At 36.0% G+C, this 16,933-nt stretch overlaps 1 protein-coding gene across 2 annotated transcripts in view; it reads left to right on the top strand.

Moving 5' to 3' along the window:
- The window catches only part of LOC121429718 (uncharacterized protein C5orf34 homolog), a 50,751-nt gene extending 34,107 nt beyond the window's left edge, over positions 1-16,644 (top strand). Inside the window, exons 9-11 of one of the 2 annotated variants that reach the window (XM_041626908.1) lie at positions 10,248-10,349; positions 12,700-12,743; positions 14,331-16,644. In XM_041626908.1, the coding sequence (XP_041482842.1) occupies positions 10,248-10,349; positions 12,700-12,743; positions 14,331-14,566 (382 nt within the window). In that variant the 3' untranslated portion in view covers positions 14,567-16,644. The remainder of the gene's footprint in view (positions 1-10,247; positions 10,350-12,699; positions 12,744-14,330) is intronic. The other variant, XM_041626909.1, reaches the window with a different exon arrangement.
- The last annotated feature ends 289 nt before the right edge of the window (positions 16,645-16,933 follow it).

Raw genomic sequence — 16,933 nt, forward strand, 5'->3', positions numbered from 1 at the left:
AGTGCCTCTGACACGAAGTTCAGTTTTTTAGGGTTTTTAATTTCGTACAAAAAAGTCTGTAAAACTTCTTTAATCTCTGAGCCACAAGCCATTCTAGCATAAAACATACGTATATGTCTACGTCATGGAATACAAATCGAATTGCCGTTTCTTTAATGTATAAAATTATATGTTTAGGTGGTAGAAACTGCTGATTAGCAATATTTTTATTGTGAGAGCGAACCATAATGGCTTTAATGTCCATTATTCTCCAGACAGTGTGCTTCACGCCAATATCAGAAAACCAGTCCATGTAATATCTCATTCAATAATATCTTTCACTTTTCATGTTATTACCATACAAAAAATGAATCCTGTAATACTAGTCACGGCAGTTCGTTTAGAAAGATCCCCCAAGCTCTCCGAGGAAACTATTCTCTGAACCTCCTCTCTTGGTGCAATTCCCGGGAGGCTGTTTAGGGAAAGCGAAACCCCTCCTCGCATCACATTACTGACCACATGTTTTGGTAATCGCAAATTGATTTTCCTATTAATTTTCGCTTATTTGGAGGAAGCCAATTGGAAGCATTTCTATATGAAAAGCAAGCCCTTCGGCTTGGTGTCCTGTTCTGATGCACCTGCTTCCGAATGAAGGCCTTCGCTGAAACCTTCCCCCCTATCTTGTCCCTGACGCAGGCACATGCCATACCGTGATTCGACGCCATGCTCATGCACTCAATGCTCTCATGCTTCAAACAAACCAACTGAGACAAATATATGAGAATATGAATTCAAATATTTTCACAGTTATCAATTCTCATTTTATTGTATAATTCACCTTTCCATCTATCGATTCACTCATCATTTTAATGTTAGGCTTTTATTCATTTCATTTATTTACACAGTTAAAACGGTGTTAGGAATTTTATACGACGTTTATTTATATGAACCTTACAGTAATTGATGAATACCAAAAAATGCTTAATTTAGTGAGAATTAATTATCGAAAATCAAACTTTTTTGTGTAAGATGTTAAAGTGCCTGAAGAACTTCTTTTAGATTCATAAACAGCGTTGTATGAAAAAAAACATTTCAGCGTTTTTACTGTGTATAGCCAGTACGTAATTTCACAGTTTACGTGTGAGTGTGTGGGTGTGTGTGGGCGGTGGGTGTGTAGTTAAGAGTATAAATGCTGATAATGATGTCATTAAAATGATATTGAATGTCCCATAATAAATGTAGGATTTTTGAAGTATATGAGCTCGACTTTATAAGTTGAAATCGTAGAGAAAACAAGATTTCGGAAAAAAAGAAACGTTAAATAAACATTTGAAAGGTTGGAGGAGTGACATCATTTTCTAAATGTTGCATTTACCACTTTAAATGGTTCTATACCCAACACTTAAAATGTTGGATTCAGCTTTATACAAGGTTGGATGTAACATTTGGAAAGGTTGTCACTCCACTAACCTTTCAAATGTTGATTTAACATTCGAATATTTAGAGTGAAATTTAGATATTGAATATTGGATCGGTGAACATGGCTACGGTTATATGACATTCTACGGAATATTCCAATTTAAAAAGTAATGATGAACGTTTTTCGCAGAATGAAGTTAAATTTTGATATCAAGAGAAAATGTTTCAAGATTTCTTGATTCCGAACTCGTAATAATATCTCGTTTTGATTGTATTTTTTGATATGCGATTTTTTTTTAGGAATACACGTGTGTAGGAATATTTTCAATCTAAGGTCGTGATAGGGTTTTTGATTGGATTCAAAGAAGTCAAAGTCTACCGTAAGCTGTATTAACATACATTTCTGAAACTAAGCTTCTTGAAAGGGGATTGAAGGGCTCAGACTGATGAATCCAAATGAATTATAGGAATTCTTTGTCATATCATTTTTTTTTCCATTTTGATTTTTTATAATCGGAAGGATTATACCGCCAATCCTTTTGATTTGTATTTATTAATTTACCACCAAGGGAATGAACATCAGCCACAAAGCCGTGTTTCACATGATTCCGAATAAGTTTTTAAAACATTAAATTTCAGAAAGTTAATAAAACATTTCTTTAAAAAAAAAAATCATTTTGAGAATGTTTGATCCTGATTTGCACTACATCCTGCAGGTCTGACGAAAGATTTTTTTAAAAGGGATTTTGGATAGTAACTTTCACAATGAGCGTGGCGCAGCTTCCGCTGAGCTGGGTAAGTGTGGAATATGATCCGATACACCCCGTGTTTCGTAAGATGCATTATAAAATGATTTTGGTATTAGTGATGGTCATGGTCTGCATTCGTTGCTCTTGGCAAAGACCGTCAGTGTTACTGCCCTACGATGGACGTACCATGTACGATTCATGTGCACTCAACATCTTAGCAAACATCCGCCAACGTAGGACATCGAGGATGATGGTGAGCATTGTGACGTCATCTTTACAGTCATAGCTCGCATCCAATAGCGGACTACTTGTTGTGCGCACGCGTGGATTCGTGTCAGCTAATTTATTTGCTGTTGTATGAAATTTTGTATTCAATCCTTTGATGCAATACAAAAGAAATACGGAGACTTATCGACTCATTCGTTGAATATCATTGTGTTGTGCATACAGCGCGTCCCAAAAAAAATGTCCCTCTGACATAGGACTGAATTAATTCTAAAATGTGGTAGGATTCTCAAATAAATGTTCATGAGTAGAAAGCTCATTTCATGTTCTAACTTTCATGAAAATTTCATTGGTCGCGCTTCAGCGGTTTTGAATACACACTCTGTTACGTAACAGTGGTGCATTTTAGCTCATTCCAAGTTTGCAGCATTGATGCATTTCTTCATTGTCTATGGCATGTTAACCCCCATTCTTACATCCAGGATCTGAGCAGGGATAATTCCCTAATCATATCTAGGCTCATCAAATCATAAACTTGAGCATGTTCAGAAGGACACGAAACATAAAAAATTAAGTTTGTTTGATGATTGATAAGGGGAATCAGTGCAACAACTTGAAAGAAAATGTGAATGATGGATGAGTAAAATAAGCGGAAAAGGGGGAATCAATAAGTTAATCACCCTTTGCAAAAAGGAACTATACCAAAGAAAATTTAGACTTTTTCTTTTAAAAAGTTACACTGAATTATTGAACCTGACCTCAGTAGCTAATTAACTAAAAAAAAGTAATGAAAACAAAAATGCAGTATTGTTGGAATTATGCATGAAACAGACATGACCCGTTGTCTCAATCATTGTGCATCTCCCGTTTATCAAACATGAAATGAACTGTCAAATCATGTTTTTGCCCTTCTGAACATGCTCAAGGTTGCGATTCAGTGAGCCTGGTTAGATCATGGAGATTTCCCTGGTCAGATCAGGGAATTCCTTGGTCAGAACAAGGAGATAGAGGTGATATTTCCTTGGTCAGAATGGTCAAAGGGGGTTGATATGCAAGAAAGTGCAGAACACAAAGCAGTGTTGCATGCATATAAACTTGGAATGGATTGAAAAGCACCACTGTTACAAAATAGGCTGTGTATTCAAAACCACTGAAGCGAGACCAATGAAATTTTTATAGAAGTTAGAACATGAGATGGACTTCCTATATCCATACATTTCATTGAGAATAATTTTTATTTTTTGAAGTTATCAAGCCGCATATCAGAGGGACATTTTTTTTGGGACGCGCTGTATAATTGTTTTGTGAAAAAATGGCAAAATTTTAAACGTAATAACTTTCATAATCTACATCCAATTTCTATGAAATTTTCAGCATTTTTTTTTGTTTCATTCTTCCTTATTTATTCCAATAAACTTAATTTAGACGTGGTCTTACCCTTTAAAGTTTAAGGTATAAATCTGAGACCACATTTAATGCGACTTTGCTATACAGCGCGTCCTACGAAAAACGAAACCGAGATTTAACGATGATTTATCATAACTTTATCACAATTACTATAGACAAATGACCTACCATTGTAAAGCTTATAATCTCCTCTTTCATCTGAAATTACTTAGATTATTTCTCATTCACGCATGAGTGAGCAAAATCAATTTTAAGAGGGGATACCAGAAAGTCATTTGGCGGGTTGTATCTCGGTTTCAAAATGAAAACCACATTTTTAAAAAGTTCAATATCTGCTCTTTAATTACAGAAAATGGTCAAGAAATAACAACGTTCTGGTTATTTGAATTAAGGCGTGAATTTCAATAATTTTATAAAATGAAGAGGTTTTACAGGCTAGCGTTTAAACTCACTCGACACTCCGTTTTGTTGACGATCAGCCATGCATTAAGTCTTTTGTTAACCATGCGATAACTTCTGTGGAAACCCGGTGAAAACACGTTTATTTAATGAAATTATTGAAATACAAGCATTGTTTTGAGGGAACAAAACTTTTTTACTTCTTGACCATTTTTTGTGATGAAGGTATGAAATAAAAGAGCAGATATTGAACTTTTTAGGCATGTGATTTTCTTCAGAATTCAGATACCCCCCGCCAAATGAGTTTTTGTTATCCTTTCTTCAAATTGTTTTTGCTCACTCATGCATGAATGAGGAATAATAAGTAATATCAGATGAAAGAGGAGATTCTAAGATGTACATTGGTAGATCATTTGTCTATTGTATTTGTGATTAAGTTATGATAAATCATCGCTTAATCTCGGTTTCGTTTTTTCTGGGACGCACTGTATATATGTCAAACCCTATTTTTGATAGATATTATACCCTATTATTGTAATTATCATTTTACTATGTTTTTATACACCAGGACCATGATGCAAAACAATTGACTCTGATCTTGTGAACCTATTCAAATATTTGTGAATAAATGAATAAATAATAAAAAAATAAATAAATAGTAATGCTCAGAAACACTGATTTCTGCAAATCATTGCAGATGATGGATCTAAAAGCTTTATGGATTGCAACGTTTCTTGTGCTAACATATTTCTTGGATGGCGGTGTAATTTAGTTTCGGTAAGAATATGTATCAATCCCACTCGTTAATGTCCCCCGCGTTTAATTCATCCTTATAAACCTTGTTACCATTATTAGCACTGCCATTTTTTCTGGCACAAAAGTGACGTTGGAAAATATCTGATTGATTAGTGGGATAGCCGTAAGTCAACCAAACCTAAACTTTGATATATGTATTTCATGTCATAGTTGAGACATATTAGACTTACTAGAAATACCAGGGGATGTTATTCACAACTCCTTTGTGACGTTTTTCTTTATTGGTTTGAGTAATGACCTTCAGTGAGTAGAAAGGGCATCGAAGTTGCCATGGATTGAGTTTCAATAAATTCACATAAGTTTAAGAAACGGAAACTTTGGTTGATATATTCCGTGTTCTAATTTAGCATTTCTTCTCTTTCTTCCTCCTCCCTTCCACCTCCCTTCCACTTCCTACTCATTCTTCTTCTTGATCATCTTATTTTTCTTTCTTCCGGTGGCCGGGGGGGGGGGGTCTTCATTTTATTCCTCTTCTTTGTCTCCTTATAGTCTTAGTCCATTAAATCAGACATTATTATCTGGTTTGTCTATATACATGTATTTATAATTGTAATCCATCTGAATTACAATGAACAACTTTTCGTTCTATTTTGTTTCATCATGTTTATGTTGTATTAAAAAGTTTTCATGTATTGCGCCTCTTATCAGTAAGTTCAGTTGGATTGATCCATTTCTTGACATGGGCGAGGCACTTAGGAATATTCTCAAACGCTTTAAGCATTATATTAATCATATATTCCATAGATGGAATCTACATTGTATTGCAGACGTAATGTAGCAGGCATTGGTGCGCCGTAAAACCAATAATTTTATCGCTTCGAGCGCTCCTCTATCCCACTGACGTTTTGTAATGCAATAATCTCCTGATAATTGTCAATTTTCTGCAAACTCTGACATTTGATATAGCACATTTGCTTGAAATTATATTGCAAAGGCACGAGATGTGTTATAAAAAAAGTGCGTTATGCTATGTGAAGGGCCATTTGAATAGAATTTCGTCATTTTAACGTTGAGATTTCCGTGATCAGTAGTTCAAGATTTTGTCTTGTGGGCCACGGAAATAGCTCTATAATTTGTGAGAAAGACATTTTGTATGCACACCGCCTTTCAGAACTTTGGGAACGCCTATTGTATTTATATAAACCTGCAAATTTTATTTTGAGAAGCTAACTTCGTGAAGAGGTGCTTTAAATATGACACTGCTGACTGCTCCATCTCAAAGAGGCACATCAATCCAATCCAAAAGTTAAAGACAATTAAATAAAAAGTTTAGCATTTCAGTAACACTAATAATATGAACAAGATAAAAGATTTTAAACGTAGTCATGTTTGATAGATTAATGCACCGAGACTTCGACTGAATTTATTCTTTGTTATTTCTAAGTAATCTTCGGGTACATTAACACCTCTGACTTGCTGCAATTCTAGTCTCTTGTACGTGCGTCGATATTGTAATTCAAGATGGCGGACTATTATTGATAAAATCTCCGATTAAATGTCGTTCGATGCCGGTTGAACGAGTAGAACGATGTTGGACTTGGTCGGAGACAATAAGAGGAAGAGCGGGATTGAATTCAGAATAGAGTTTTGAGAGGTAAAGGAATAAAGATTGAGAAAGAGAGAGAGAGAGAGAGAGAGGGGAAGGGGGAGGGGGATTCGAGGAAGGGCAAATAGAGTGAGAAAATAATAAATAGCGAGAGAGTAGAAGAAGGGAGGGAGAAAGAGGAAGAGACAGAGAGCACGAAAGGTAGGAAAGAACAAGTGATAAAATCTATGTCTAAATTTAAAGTTGAATTCCTATGGAATAATGGAATGGTTCTATATATATCACCGAATCCTAGAAATGAGATATTTTGAAGGTTTTAAGTGCCCTCTTAAATAATACTGCTGAAATGATTAATAATCCTAAACCTTGAAAATTATGACTCTTGCATTCAAGTGACATTATTGCCCAGTGCTGACCGTACTTTATTTTTGACCCATACTTCATCGTATATTAAAAGCGCGATCAAGTGTGGTTCTCGTGGATGAAATGCATTTAGAACAGTTACTTTCGGGGTGTCGTCACCTTGAACGTGTATAGGCAGGAAGCTTTCCATTGCTGCTATGTAGCTATTTTGAAGATTTTCTACTCAATAAAACTTACAAACCTTGCTCGTTTCTGCATCGATTCTCGCCACAGGAAGTTTTACACAACCTATCCAATGTTACATAGTCCTTTATCCTTTTACGTCCAAAATGCTGTGTTATCCACCTTATGAATACGCAGTTAGGCTGATTTCTGCAAATCATTCCACGTCATTAAACCTGGATCTAAAGCTCCTTCGCTGCCTTTTAAAAGTTGGGAAACATTTATATAAACGTTTGAACCGTAGTTAAAGAAGTTAACTTTCTAAACAGGTGCTTGAAACAAGAACCTCTATCTAAAAAGAACACTGATCAAAAGCAAATTGTTATTGCTTTCTGCAAAATCTTCTTTTTTTCTTTAAAATCAGTTTTTTTTTAACAGTGTGTAGTCAGGGGCGGAAATCTCTCCCAAAAGGTGGGGGGGGGGGGGGGGGGACAAAGATCTGGAAATTTGACAAGCAAGAAAAAAAGTCTATTACCTAAAACTTAAGGTCATTTCGACGAAAATATATTTGACAAGCAAAAAAAAAAACACAAAAAAAAGGTCATCTCGTCCCAAAACGCACGTTTTATTCCAATTTTTAGTGACATATTTCTTAGCATCACCAAAGGCCTAAAATAGTAGGGGGGACATTTGATTTCCGCCCATGTGTGTAGTCACTCCTTTTCATGATTATGTTTTGTTACTGTTGTCTTTATTTGGCTGCACTCGCTTTTTTACTTTGACAGGTAGCGTGAAATTTGTGAGTTTAAAAATCCAGTCCAAGAAAAAAATGAACAAAATGAATCAGTCATTCGTTAGCGAAACGTATATTCTAGTTCGCCTACAACCAGTTCGTCAACAAAAAGATTGATCCAACTAAAATTTCTTTCAAACCAGTTTACCAATTTACTTAAATACTGTTTAAGTCATGTCCATTTCAACTAATATTCACTTGGTCTAAGACGATTTCATGTATTATGATTAGATGAAATTTTTATGAGCCGAACTGCCCTTTTAACAAAGTGTAGAAAATAGTATTGGATTTGAGCATATTGAAATTAATTACATAATCTGGGCCTTTTCTCTTTTTTTGTCAAGACAGAGTCAAGACAGACTAAGTAAGCATTACTCCATGTGATAAGTGGACCAAACAATAATTAGACCTTACTGATATGAGCCTATGTGTGTTAAACCATTACATTGGGCAATCTGTAAATTAGGCCATCTGCTTGTGGATACATTCCCTCTTCCACGCACACACACCTGCCCCACACGCAAAGGAAACGCACAAAAGGAAAATGTGCACATATACGCATGTCACGAAGCATTTCAATTTTGGTAAACATCGTTTCTCTCGCTTAATTCCCCTGATAGCGGAATTAGATGCAATATCCACCCATCTCGTTCAAGATGAGCTTTGCTTTGAGAATCACTTTAACCATCTCGGAATTAAAACCATCCATCTTCTACGAGTCATGATCTTTCTACAGTATGGTAATGTTTCACGCAGTCAAATGTCATTTCGGCTCTTTCCTATCTTGCCTTGTCAAGTCTGTTGGGCAAATCGTCCTCTACTCTTTTCAGTCAAATTCATTGCAAAGCACAGCGAGTCTCACTCTTCTTTTCTTTATTGATACTAATTGTTCCTCAAATAACTTGAGAATAAATGCATTTGTTTACTTAAACTTCGATGTGATGTAGGACGGAGTATGGGAAAAGATGCACTTGTGCAAACAATTTCACGTTAAAGAGTATCTTTTATGGTTTCTAGGCAGAAATGGAATTCAGTTCCCTTTATAAAGTCCTTTTCCTGTCTGCGTTCCATTGAATTCTTCTATGTATATCGAACCTTCAGTGTAAGATGCAAAACAAGGTGTCCATTAATGTACAATTTCTTCGCTACGCCCCACGATGGATTTTGTTTTTATAAGTGAATCTTGAATACCAGCCAATTGTATGACATATGTAATGTATACAAAAAAATCCGTTGTTGATTCGGCGTATCTGTTTATTCATGCCAATATAGGTATGATATTCGGAATGCAAGTTTCAAAAAGACCTGGGGCCCGTTTCATAAAGGATTTACAACTGTTCTAACTCTGCCATTATGGCAACTATCATGGTAACGGGGCTCAGCAGCCAATCAAATTCAAGCTAACCATGATAGTTGCCATAATGGCGAAGTTACAACAGTTGCAACTCTATATGAAACGGGGCCCGGTTCTCTCTTCAAAACGCTGGATTTCAAAAAACTGGATTTATATTTCCCCCTTCTCATTTTAGCAAGCTAGACCTAAGATCACTTTGCTATATTTTCTGTTCGACTTTTTGTTGCCTGGTTATTTAGGGATGGGATGACTTAACAAGAAGAAGTGAAAATGCAACACGACCGACCAGAGTAATCAATTTTCTCGGCCTCCGTCATGTTCTTCAAGACTTGCTAATGTGAGCCAAGTTTAAGTAGAAGGGGATGATCATCGTTACCTAATGGCATCATTACAATAAAATGCCACTCGCAGCTGTTAACATGGTTTATAACGTTAATATGTTGTAAATTAAATGACAGCTTTACGACAGGGGAATGCGAGTGTTTGTGCCATGGTCATTGATAAATGTACTCACTCTAAAATGCCTAGTAAAGTTCGCTCTAGCTCTCTATTCCCATCTCACATCTGTTACACGCAGTGCTGATTTTTAAGTCAACTGGCTTTTAGTTATTAAAAAAAGTACTACGATTTAATTAATGGGCACTGTGTGAGATGTTAAAATGCTCTTTCTTATACCTTGGTCACATTTGTTCTACGGCGGCCGTACGGCGAGTAGAAAACAGCCGTTTTAACATTTTTTTGTCCAACTACATATAGTGGTTTGAATCAAAATTAATAAAACGGCTGTTTTCGACTCGCCGTACGGCCGCCGTAAAGCAAATGTGACCAAGGTATTAAGCAAAGAAAAACCCCTTTTTTAAAATGTTCGATAAATTGTGTGTTGATTCTCCCTAAATCACCTGTTATTGTTTACATTTCGTAATCTTTCATTATAATTAATGACTTTAATAAATAATGAATAAAGGTAATGTTTAATAAAACTGAAATAAGATCGGTTGTTTTGAAATGCCTGTTTTTCTTTTCGATCTACCACAGACACATCAATGCTTTACTGGAGTGGAAAAGATGGGTATTTTTGAATTGTGAAGGTAGATTAGCACTGATCAGAGACGAGAAAACCAATCAAGAGATATCCAGGTAATTACAGTTTCTTGAGACCATCGGCCATTGCCGAATCAAATCGCGAGTCATGGAGGTTCTCAAACCGCCAAGAACCGTGCATTACAAGCGCGATTTGACCGGAGGTAACGCGGATCTCCCGGATAGTCAGTTCTCCGCGATTGGTTATCTTTCTCTTCCAACCTTTATTCCGCATCAGTCGCAGAACCACCGTGTAACCATTGGGGACACCCTGTTGTCTCTATATCAACTCCGCCAGCCCATGTAGCTACATGGGTTTACATATGAAAGAAATCTGATTGGCGGATTGTAACCGTATTAACTCAATAATACAAGGTTTACGGTTGATAGTGGAAGAGATTGTTCTTTTAACACCCGGGGGGTGGGGCACTTACATTGACGAGTGGATACCATGCACGACCAAAAAACATGTAAAAAGGATGTCTTTTTCAAGATAGGGCACGTTACGTACGAACGTGATAAGGGTGTCAAAAACACAAAAATAATGAAAAACGGGTATATATTTCGCTGGAAAAGCTAGGCGTTCAGGGTCAGATTTGCGGGGATGATTAACAAAGATTAAAATATTTTATAAAGGATGTCCTTTTTGCCCCAAACATTACGTGTTTAAAGTCCGATTAGCGTGAGGTGTGGGGCCGTACCAAACCAAATGATGTGTAAATGTATAACCGACGACCGACGCACCCGGGACATAACAATGAAATATAACTACTTGTTGAGGGGTTCATTTCAGGGAATACTTGCCAAGAGTATTGTTTTGTTTCCAATACTTGTTAAGGGTAGGGTTTCACAAGCCAAAATGGGTGCATTTTCAGAATATGGAAAATATGTGTTTAGGGTGCTTTTCGAGACCCCATGGTCACGCATGGTATCTACTCATCAATGGAAGTGGCCCCCGGGTTTTAACATGATCCATTTCAAACTTTTAAGACCACCATGACAAATCAAACATGTTAATTTTACCCGGCGGTTCCCTGGGACTTTCTCCACGACCCCTCATCTGATTCGGCAGTCTTTAGTGGAAAATTACCCTTTCTTTACCACTGGTTCTCTTGTCGTGTGTTTCTAAATTGCCATAACCACCGCGTAAATATATTTTTCGAGTGAACACAATGAGCTCTCCCGTGAACGGCGATAATGTTTGGAAAATGTCAACAGAATTAAATGCAAGTTCACAATTACAGCAACAAAAATTCACATCATATATCATTGCTGTCGAAGATGACATGGTGTTATTCTTTTCCACAATCTTAAATCACCGAATAATATTGCACTTCTGTTTTGAATTTTGTAAACTTTAGCTATCACTTATTTTATCGCAACTAATTCATCAGTTATAAATAAATAAATGTTGAATGACTTTATGCATGGCCGGTGACACTTTCTTATTCCAAAGGCAACCGCACACCTTACGATTGGTCTGCGACTCGATTTTGGACTAAGATGTAATGAAATTTGACCTAATATTAAGACATGGAGCATCTTATTGTGTAATTTTTTTTATTGTCGTACAACTACTTATTTTTAAATTTGTGATTATGTTAACCTCATTAGAACAAAAATAAGAATTGAGTATCGAGTCGTAATTACGTAATATCAATTGTTCAATTGGTTTCGATTTGAAACCAACTAGGCCTTTGTTTACTCCAAAATCAATGCTTGCTATCATAAAAAATTGTGATGTATATAATCCTTAGAGCTAATTCGAACCTCAAACCAAACCATAATTTTAATTCACATTTTGATAAAATGAGCAGAATGCGATATGTTCCCATATTTGATTGTGGACCCGTCGTCAGGTGTGCGGTGGCTTCAATAAATGATACCCCTGTGTAGCTGACCTTGCACCTAAGATCATGTTCATGTCATGTGTAACTTTATGAACAGCCTTATGAAGCATCTACCAATTTTAGTTTGGACGTTGATAGGGGAAGGTACCATTTCTAAAGAAAACAGTGAGGGACTGACTGCCCATTGCTTTAAAGGTGCACGTTCCCTGGATGTAAGAGGGCGATGTAGGACGGTGCTGTACCCGCTGCCATTATTTTCATTACGAAAATTATCAACGTAATGCGCATGCAACTATCAATCGGCCATTATTCGTGCAGCACATGCACACATGCACAGTATACATACATCGGGCTACATTTGACTAGATCAGCTACACCACATGTCTCCTTTGAGTTTTCTTTATGAGAGCAAAAGTGAGCGAGCGGAGGGCGACTATCGAACTTCTTTTATACTATGTGAAAATGAAAGTACAACTTTATGTATTGCATGAACCTCGTATTCCGTTTTTTTTTTTACCAAGATGAATTAGTTACCTCTTTCCTCTTTATGTATTCAGTAATGAGGTCCTGGCCGAACTTTCGCGGATTCGGAACTTGACTTGTATCCTTTTAATACACACAAATACTTCTAGTCACACACACACATACACTCTTAAAACCAATCAGTCAAATTGACTAGACCAGTAGTCAGCTGGGTGCAACTGATATGGCAATCACTGATAGTCACATTTCTGACATATATTCCAGTCAGAAAAAACTCTGTTCTAGTAAAATATGACTAGAACATAGTCAAATATGACTAGAATAACAGTTGCACTCAGCTGACCCTATTAACTTGTCATTTTTGACTGATTTTAGAGTGTAGCATTTTAATTCTTTCAAGGAATGAAAACACGCATGAAATTGATTGGAAGACGGATATTATTCACTCTTCTCCCTTTCGGTCTACGAGAGTACAAAATAATATAAACGGTATACGGAACTTTTACAAAAACTTGTATACAGTAGTGTTTGTAAAATTTCCGTATATCGTTTATATTATTTTATACTCTCGTAGACCGAAACGGGGTTCTAAAGTGTGCGTACAACAATGCCTACAAAACTGATGGGGTGGGGGAGTTCCCTGGTTTCAACGTGACCCCGCCAGTTAACAGCAATAATGATAATAATTTTTGATAACATGCAGACATTCGGTTTTACAAGTAGGATTTTTGAGGAACGTGACATTTTAGGGGAAGTTCACCTTGAAGAAACCTTGTTGTAAAAATACCAGAAAAAATAAAAGTATTGGTGAAGGTTTGAGGAAAACCCGTTAAAGATAAAGAAAGTTTTGTATTTGTGACGTCATAAAGCAGCTGCCCCATATGTTATGTAATATAAAATGCATGAATTTCAAATTTTGTATGGCTCCTGATGACTTACTTTTGTTTTCTATTCATGATAACAATAATAATAATAATATGCATTTATATAGCGCAAAAACTATATCTATATATTCTATTGCGCTGCAAGAGCTTCCTAGGTGCTATACATACTATCGGATAGATAGGTTTTTAATTTTATCTTGAAATTAAAATGATCGTGTATGAAATGATTTGTCTATTGTTATACAAAAGGTACAGTGAAAACCATTTTCAATTTTCTGAGAAAATGACCTTTCATTGATTTTTTACCATTCACTACATGTATGTAGGAATGCGGCTCTCATATGACGTCACAAATCAAATAATTGAAATTCTAATAAATTTTTAATTCTTTGAGGAATTTTTCTCAAACCTTCAGCAGTACTTTTTATTATTTTTTCTACATGTATTTTTACAATAAACTTTTTGTCAGAGTGAACTTCCCATTTAAGCCCAACCAAACTCCGATTGGAATCTAGTACCGTCGGGCGGGCTTTCGGTCGGTTGGAAATCTTGCTGAGCGAACTACTTCCTCAGTTTTTGCCCAATGTTTATGACATTTGACACACAAATTGGTCTTGGAGTGTTAACGATCACGGAATAGTTATTTGGTGATGACATACAAGGCGGATGAATCAATCACCTTCATTAATATATTTAACGATATCATATTCTTAAATGCTAACCATTTGCTCATGGTTTATTTATTTTTCTTATCGACCTATTCATGCGTTGTTCTCTCCTAGTTTGTATACAAATATTCCGTAACCCACTTCCTAAAACAGATATCATAGATGCCCACAAACCAGGACGATATCGGTCAGAAAATCTGACCGAGAATCGGAGAAAAAGTGATTCAACACCTGTAGAACATTTTCCAGAAAATGATCTCACTGATCGGACACTTTCTCACTCCGACCGAACGCATCACAGAGATCCCAACCATGAGGACATTGAAAAAGCGTTACGTGATACTGCAATGACGTTATCCGACATAGAGAACTTACTTGGAAATCGGTGATTGTAACTCCTTGAGGATTGCAGCCAGAGACGTGAACCAATTGTTGAACAATGACGTTAAGAGTCTCACTGATTGGGTATGTTTTTGCGAAATGGATGTTATTCTGTATTAAGCATGATTGAGTTGCCTGACATGACAATAAAAAGAAGCTTTTCAGGACGCTCTTTGAAGTGAATGATGAGGCTTTGATTTCTCACCTCGCATAACCATGTTTACGTGAGTTTTTGTAGCAAAGCTATCTAGTTTTCAATCCTTCATCACTTAGATAACATCTCAAGAACTCTGTTTATCCGCAGATTGACGTCATCCGTACAAGAATTAATCATCAATTGTTCTCGATGTCACTCGGAAGTGTCATGATATGATGCCATAACAAAATAAACTCCATCTTATAGAATTTCTGAGATTCTGTAACGATCACTTGACACTAACCTAATTCTCCATGCACCCTGACAGTTTTATCTTGGATATATTTCTCAAGTGAAAAGTGATGTTTTGCAATCCTGAACCTTCTTCACATTGCCATATTCTGTTTCTGTTTCTATTCATTGATAAGCAACTTATTATTTAATTAGTATATACGTTATACCCTTTTTGTGTCTTGGGGGTAATTTGTGAAAATTTTCTTGGCAGAGAGAGAAAGTCACACGGAACATTAACTTATTGTATCTAGGGGCAGTACGGGGGGGGGGGCTGATCACGACTGCCGCAAATTTGTTTTCCTTTCAATAATCTTTAAAAAAAAACAGAGGGGGAAAAAAAAGAGAAATAGAGAAGGGGGAAAAGGGACAGTTATGTTGGGCCGGTGAGTCATGTCTTGGAACCTCTTGTGTATTTTCTACCCATATTGATATTAAGCTTGTCTTGCCCCACCCCGCCTCCACTTAATCTCCTTGGTCAGTCCTTGTTTCATAGAAGTATTGTTGTATTGCCTGTCTAAAGTATCGCGTGTTTTACATTTTATCAAATTGTGTAAATGATACTATCATGCCAAATGTTTTTATTACCATGCCAGCCTTCAAATACGACAAATTCTAATTGACCGTTTCTTTGTCCCCATTCTCAATTTGAATGAATAAAATATTAAGCGCGTTTAAATTCTTTTATTTTTGCTTAATAAAGGTTAGTATAATGCCTTGTGACGTTCGTGGAAGATTTACTCCAGATTAATTGCCTGAGAATTGGTTTTTATAATCTTCTATGTCTAAATGAGAAAAAAATTAACAATCGTCGGGATCCTACTGTTTATTTTGTCCAAATGATCCAAATTCACATAGAGTTACAAAAGTTTTCACACAACATGCGATTTGTTATCTTCATTAAACAGTTATTTCAACCTTTGAAAATAAATATTTCAAAGACTTATTGTTTAATAATAACTAAATATTTGCTTTTAAAGGAAATGAATAAGAACTATAAAGGTAGATTCTTCTAAACATATTACTTTGAAACTCTTTCATAACACACTTGAAAAAGGGATTTCATAAGCAATTGCGCAGATCATTTACTTTCAAATGCCTTTGAGTACAGTTCTTTATTTCGTGGTATATTATCTGATAACGAATGACATCACTTCCCCTACAAGGCAATCTGATACTTGAATTGGTAATACAATTTACATGCGATATTATCTCCGAATGTCAAGGAGGTTTATGTTACAATCTTGTGATTTGACAGAAACTCGAAGACGCGATTATTCGTTAAAAATAACACGTAATACTTACCTATTGAGATTAACCCTAAATAGAATGGGCTATTTCAATGCCTATAAAATGGGCCGGGAGGGAGGGGCTGACTCGCATTTATGACGTCGATCATGCGATCGCGGCGAAAATTTGCGCGTGCGTTACTCATGGCATAATCTAAAAAACTATATGAGATCAAATTATGCGAAAAATCTCATTGCTAATTAATTGTGCTTATTATGCGTTAAATCAATGGTTTTCTCTAACCAAATAATGCTCCTAGAATACTAATTTTTTGTTCACAGACACTTTATAGAAATCTGATCAAGTGAACTAGAAAAAAAGGGCAACATCACATTTATTTTCTCATGTATTTTAATGTTTGCTAAATTTCTTATGTGTTTCTGTGTTGTTTTTTTTTTACTTTTTGTTCTTTGTTTTTTTTCGATCGAAATTGTCGGCGACTTTATTTTGACCATAAGAAAGTAAGTTAATATATTTTCAATCAGTAAAAGGAAAAAATAATTGTAAAATATGAATTTTGGCTAAAACACCATTTGCATTGGATTTGTACACACAATTCCATTTTTGGGCAATTTTGTGTCTTCATACACTTACGAAATTTTGCGTAATTTCGGAACCGCGTACCCAGGGTTCACAATTTTGGTTTCAAAAATTGCAC

The sequence above is a fragment of the Lytechinus variegatus genome, chromosome 16, assembly GCF_018143015.1.
Source record: "Lytechinus variegatus isolate NC3 chromosome 16, Lvar_3.0, whole genome shotgun sequence".
Classification (NCBI taxonomy): domain Eukaryota; kingdom Metazoa; phylum Echinodermata; class Echinoidea; order Temnopleuroida; family Toxopneustidae; genus Lytechinus; species Lytechinus variegatus.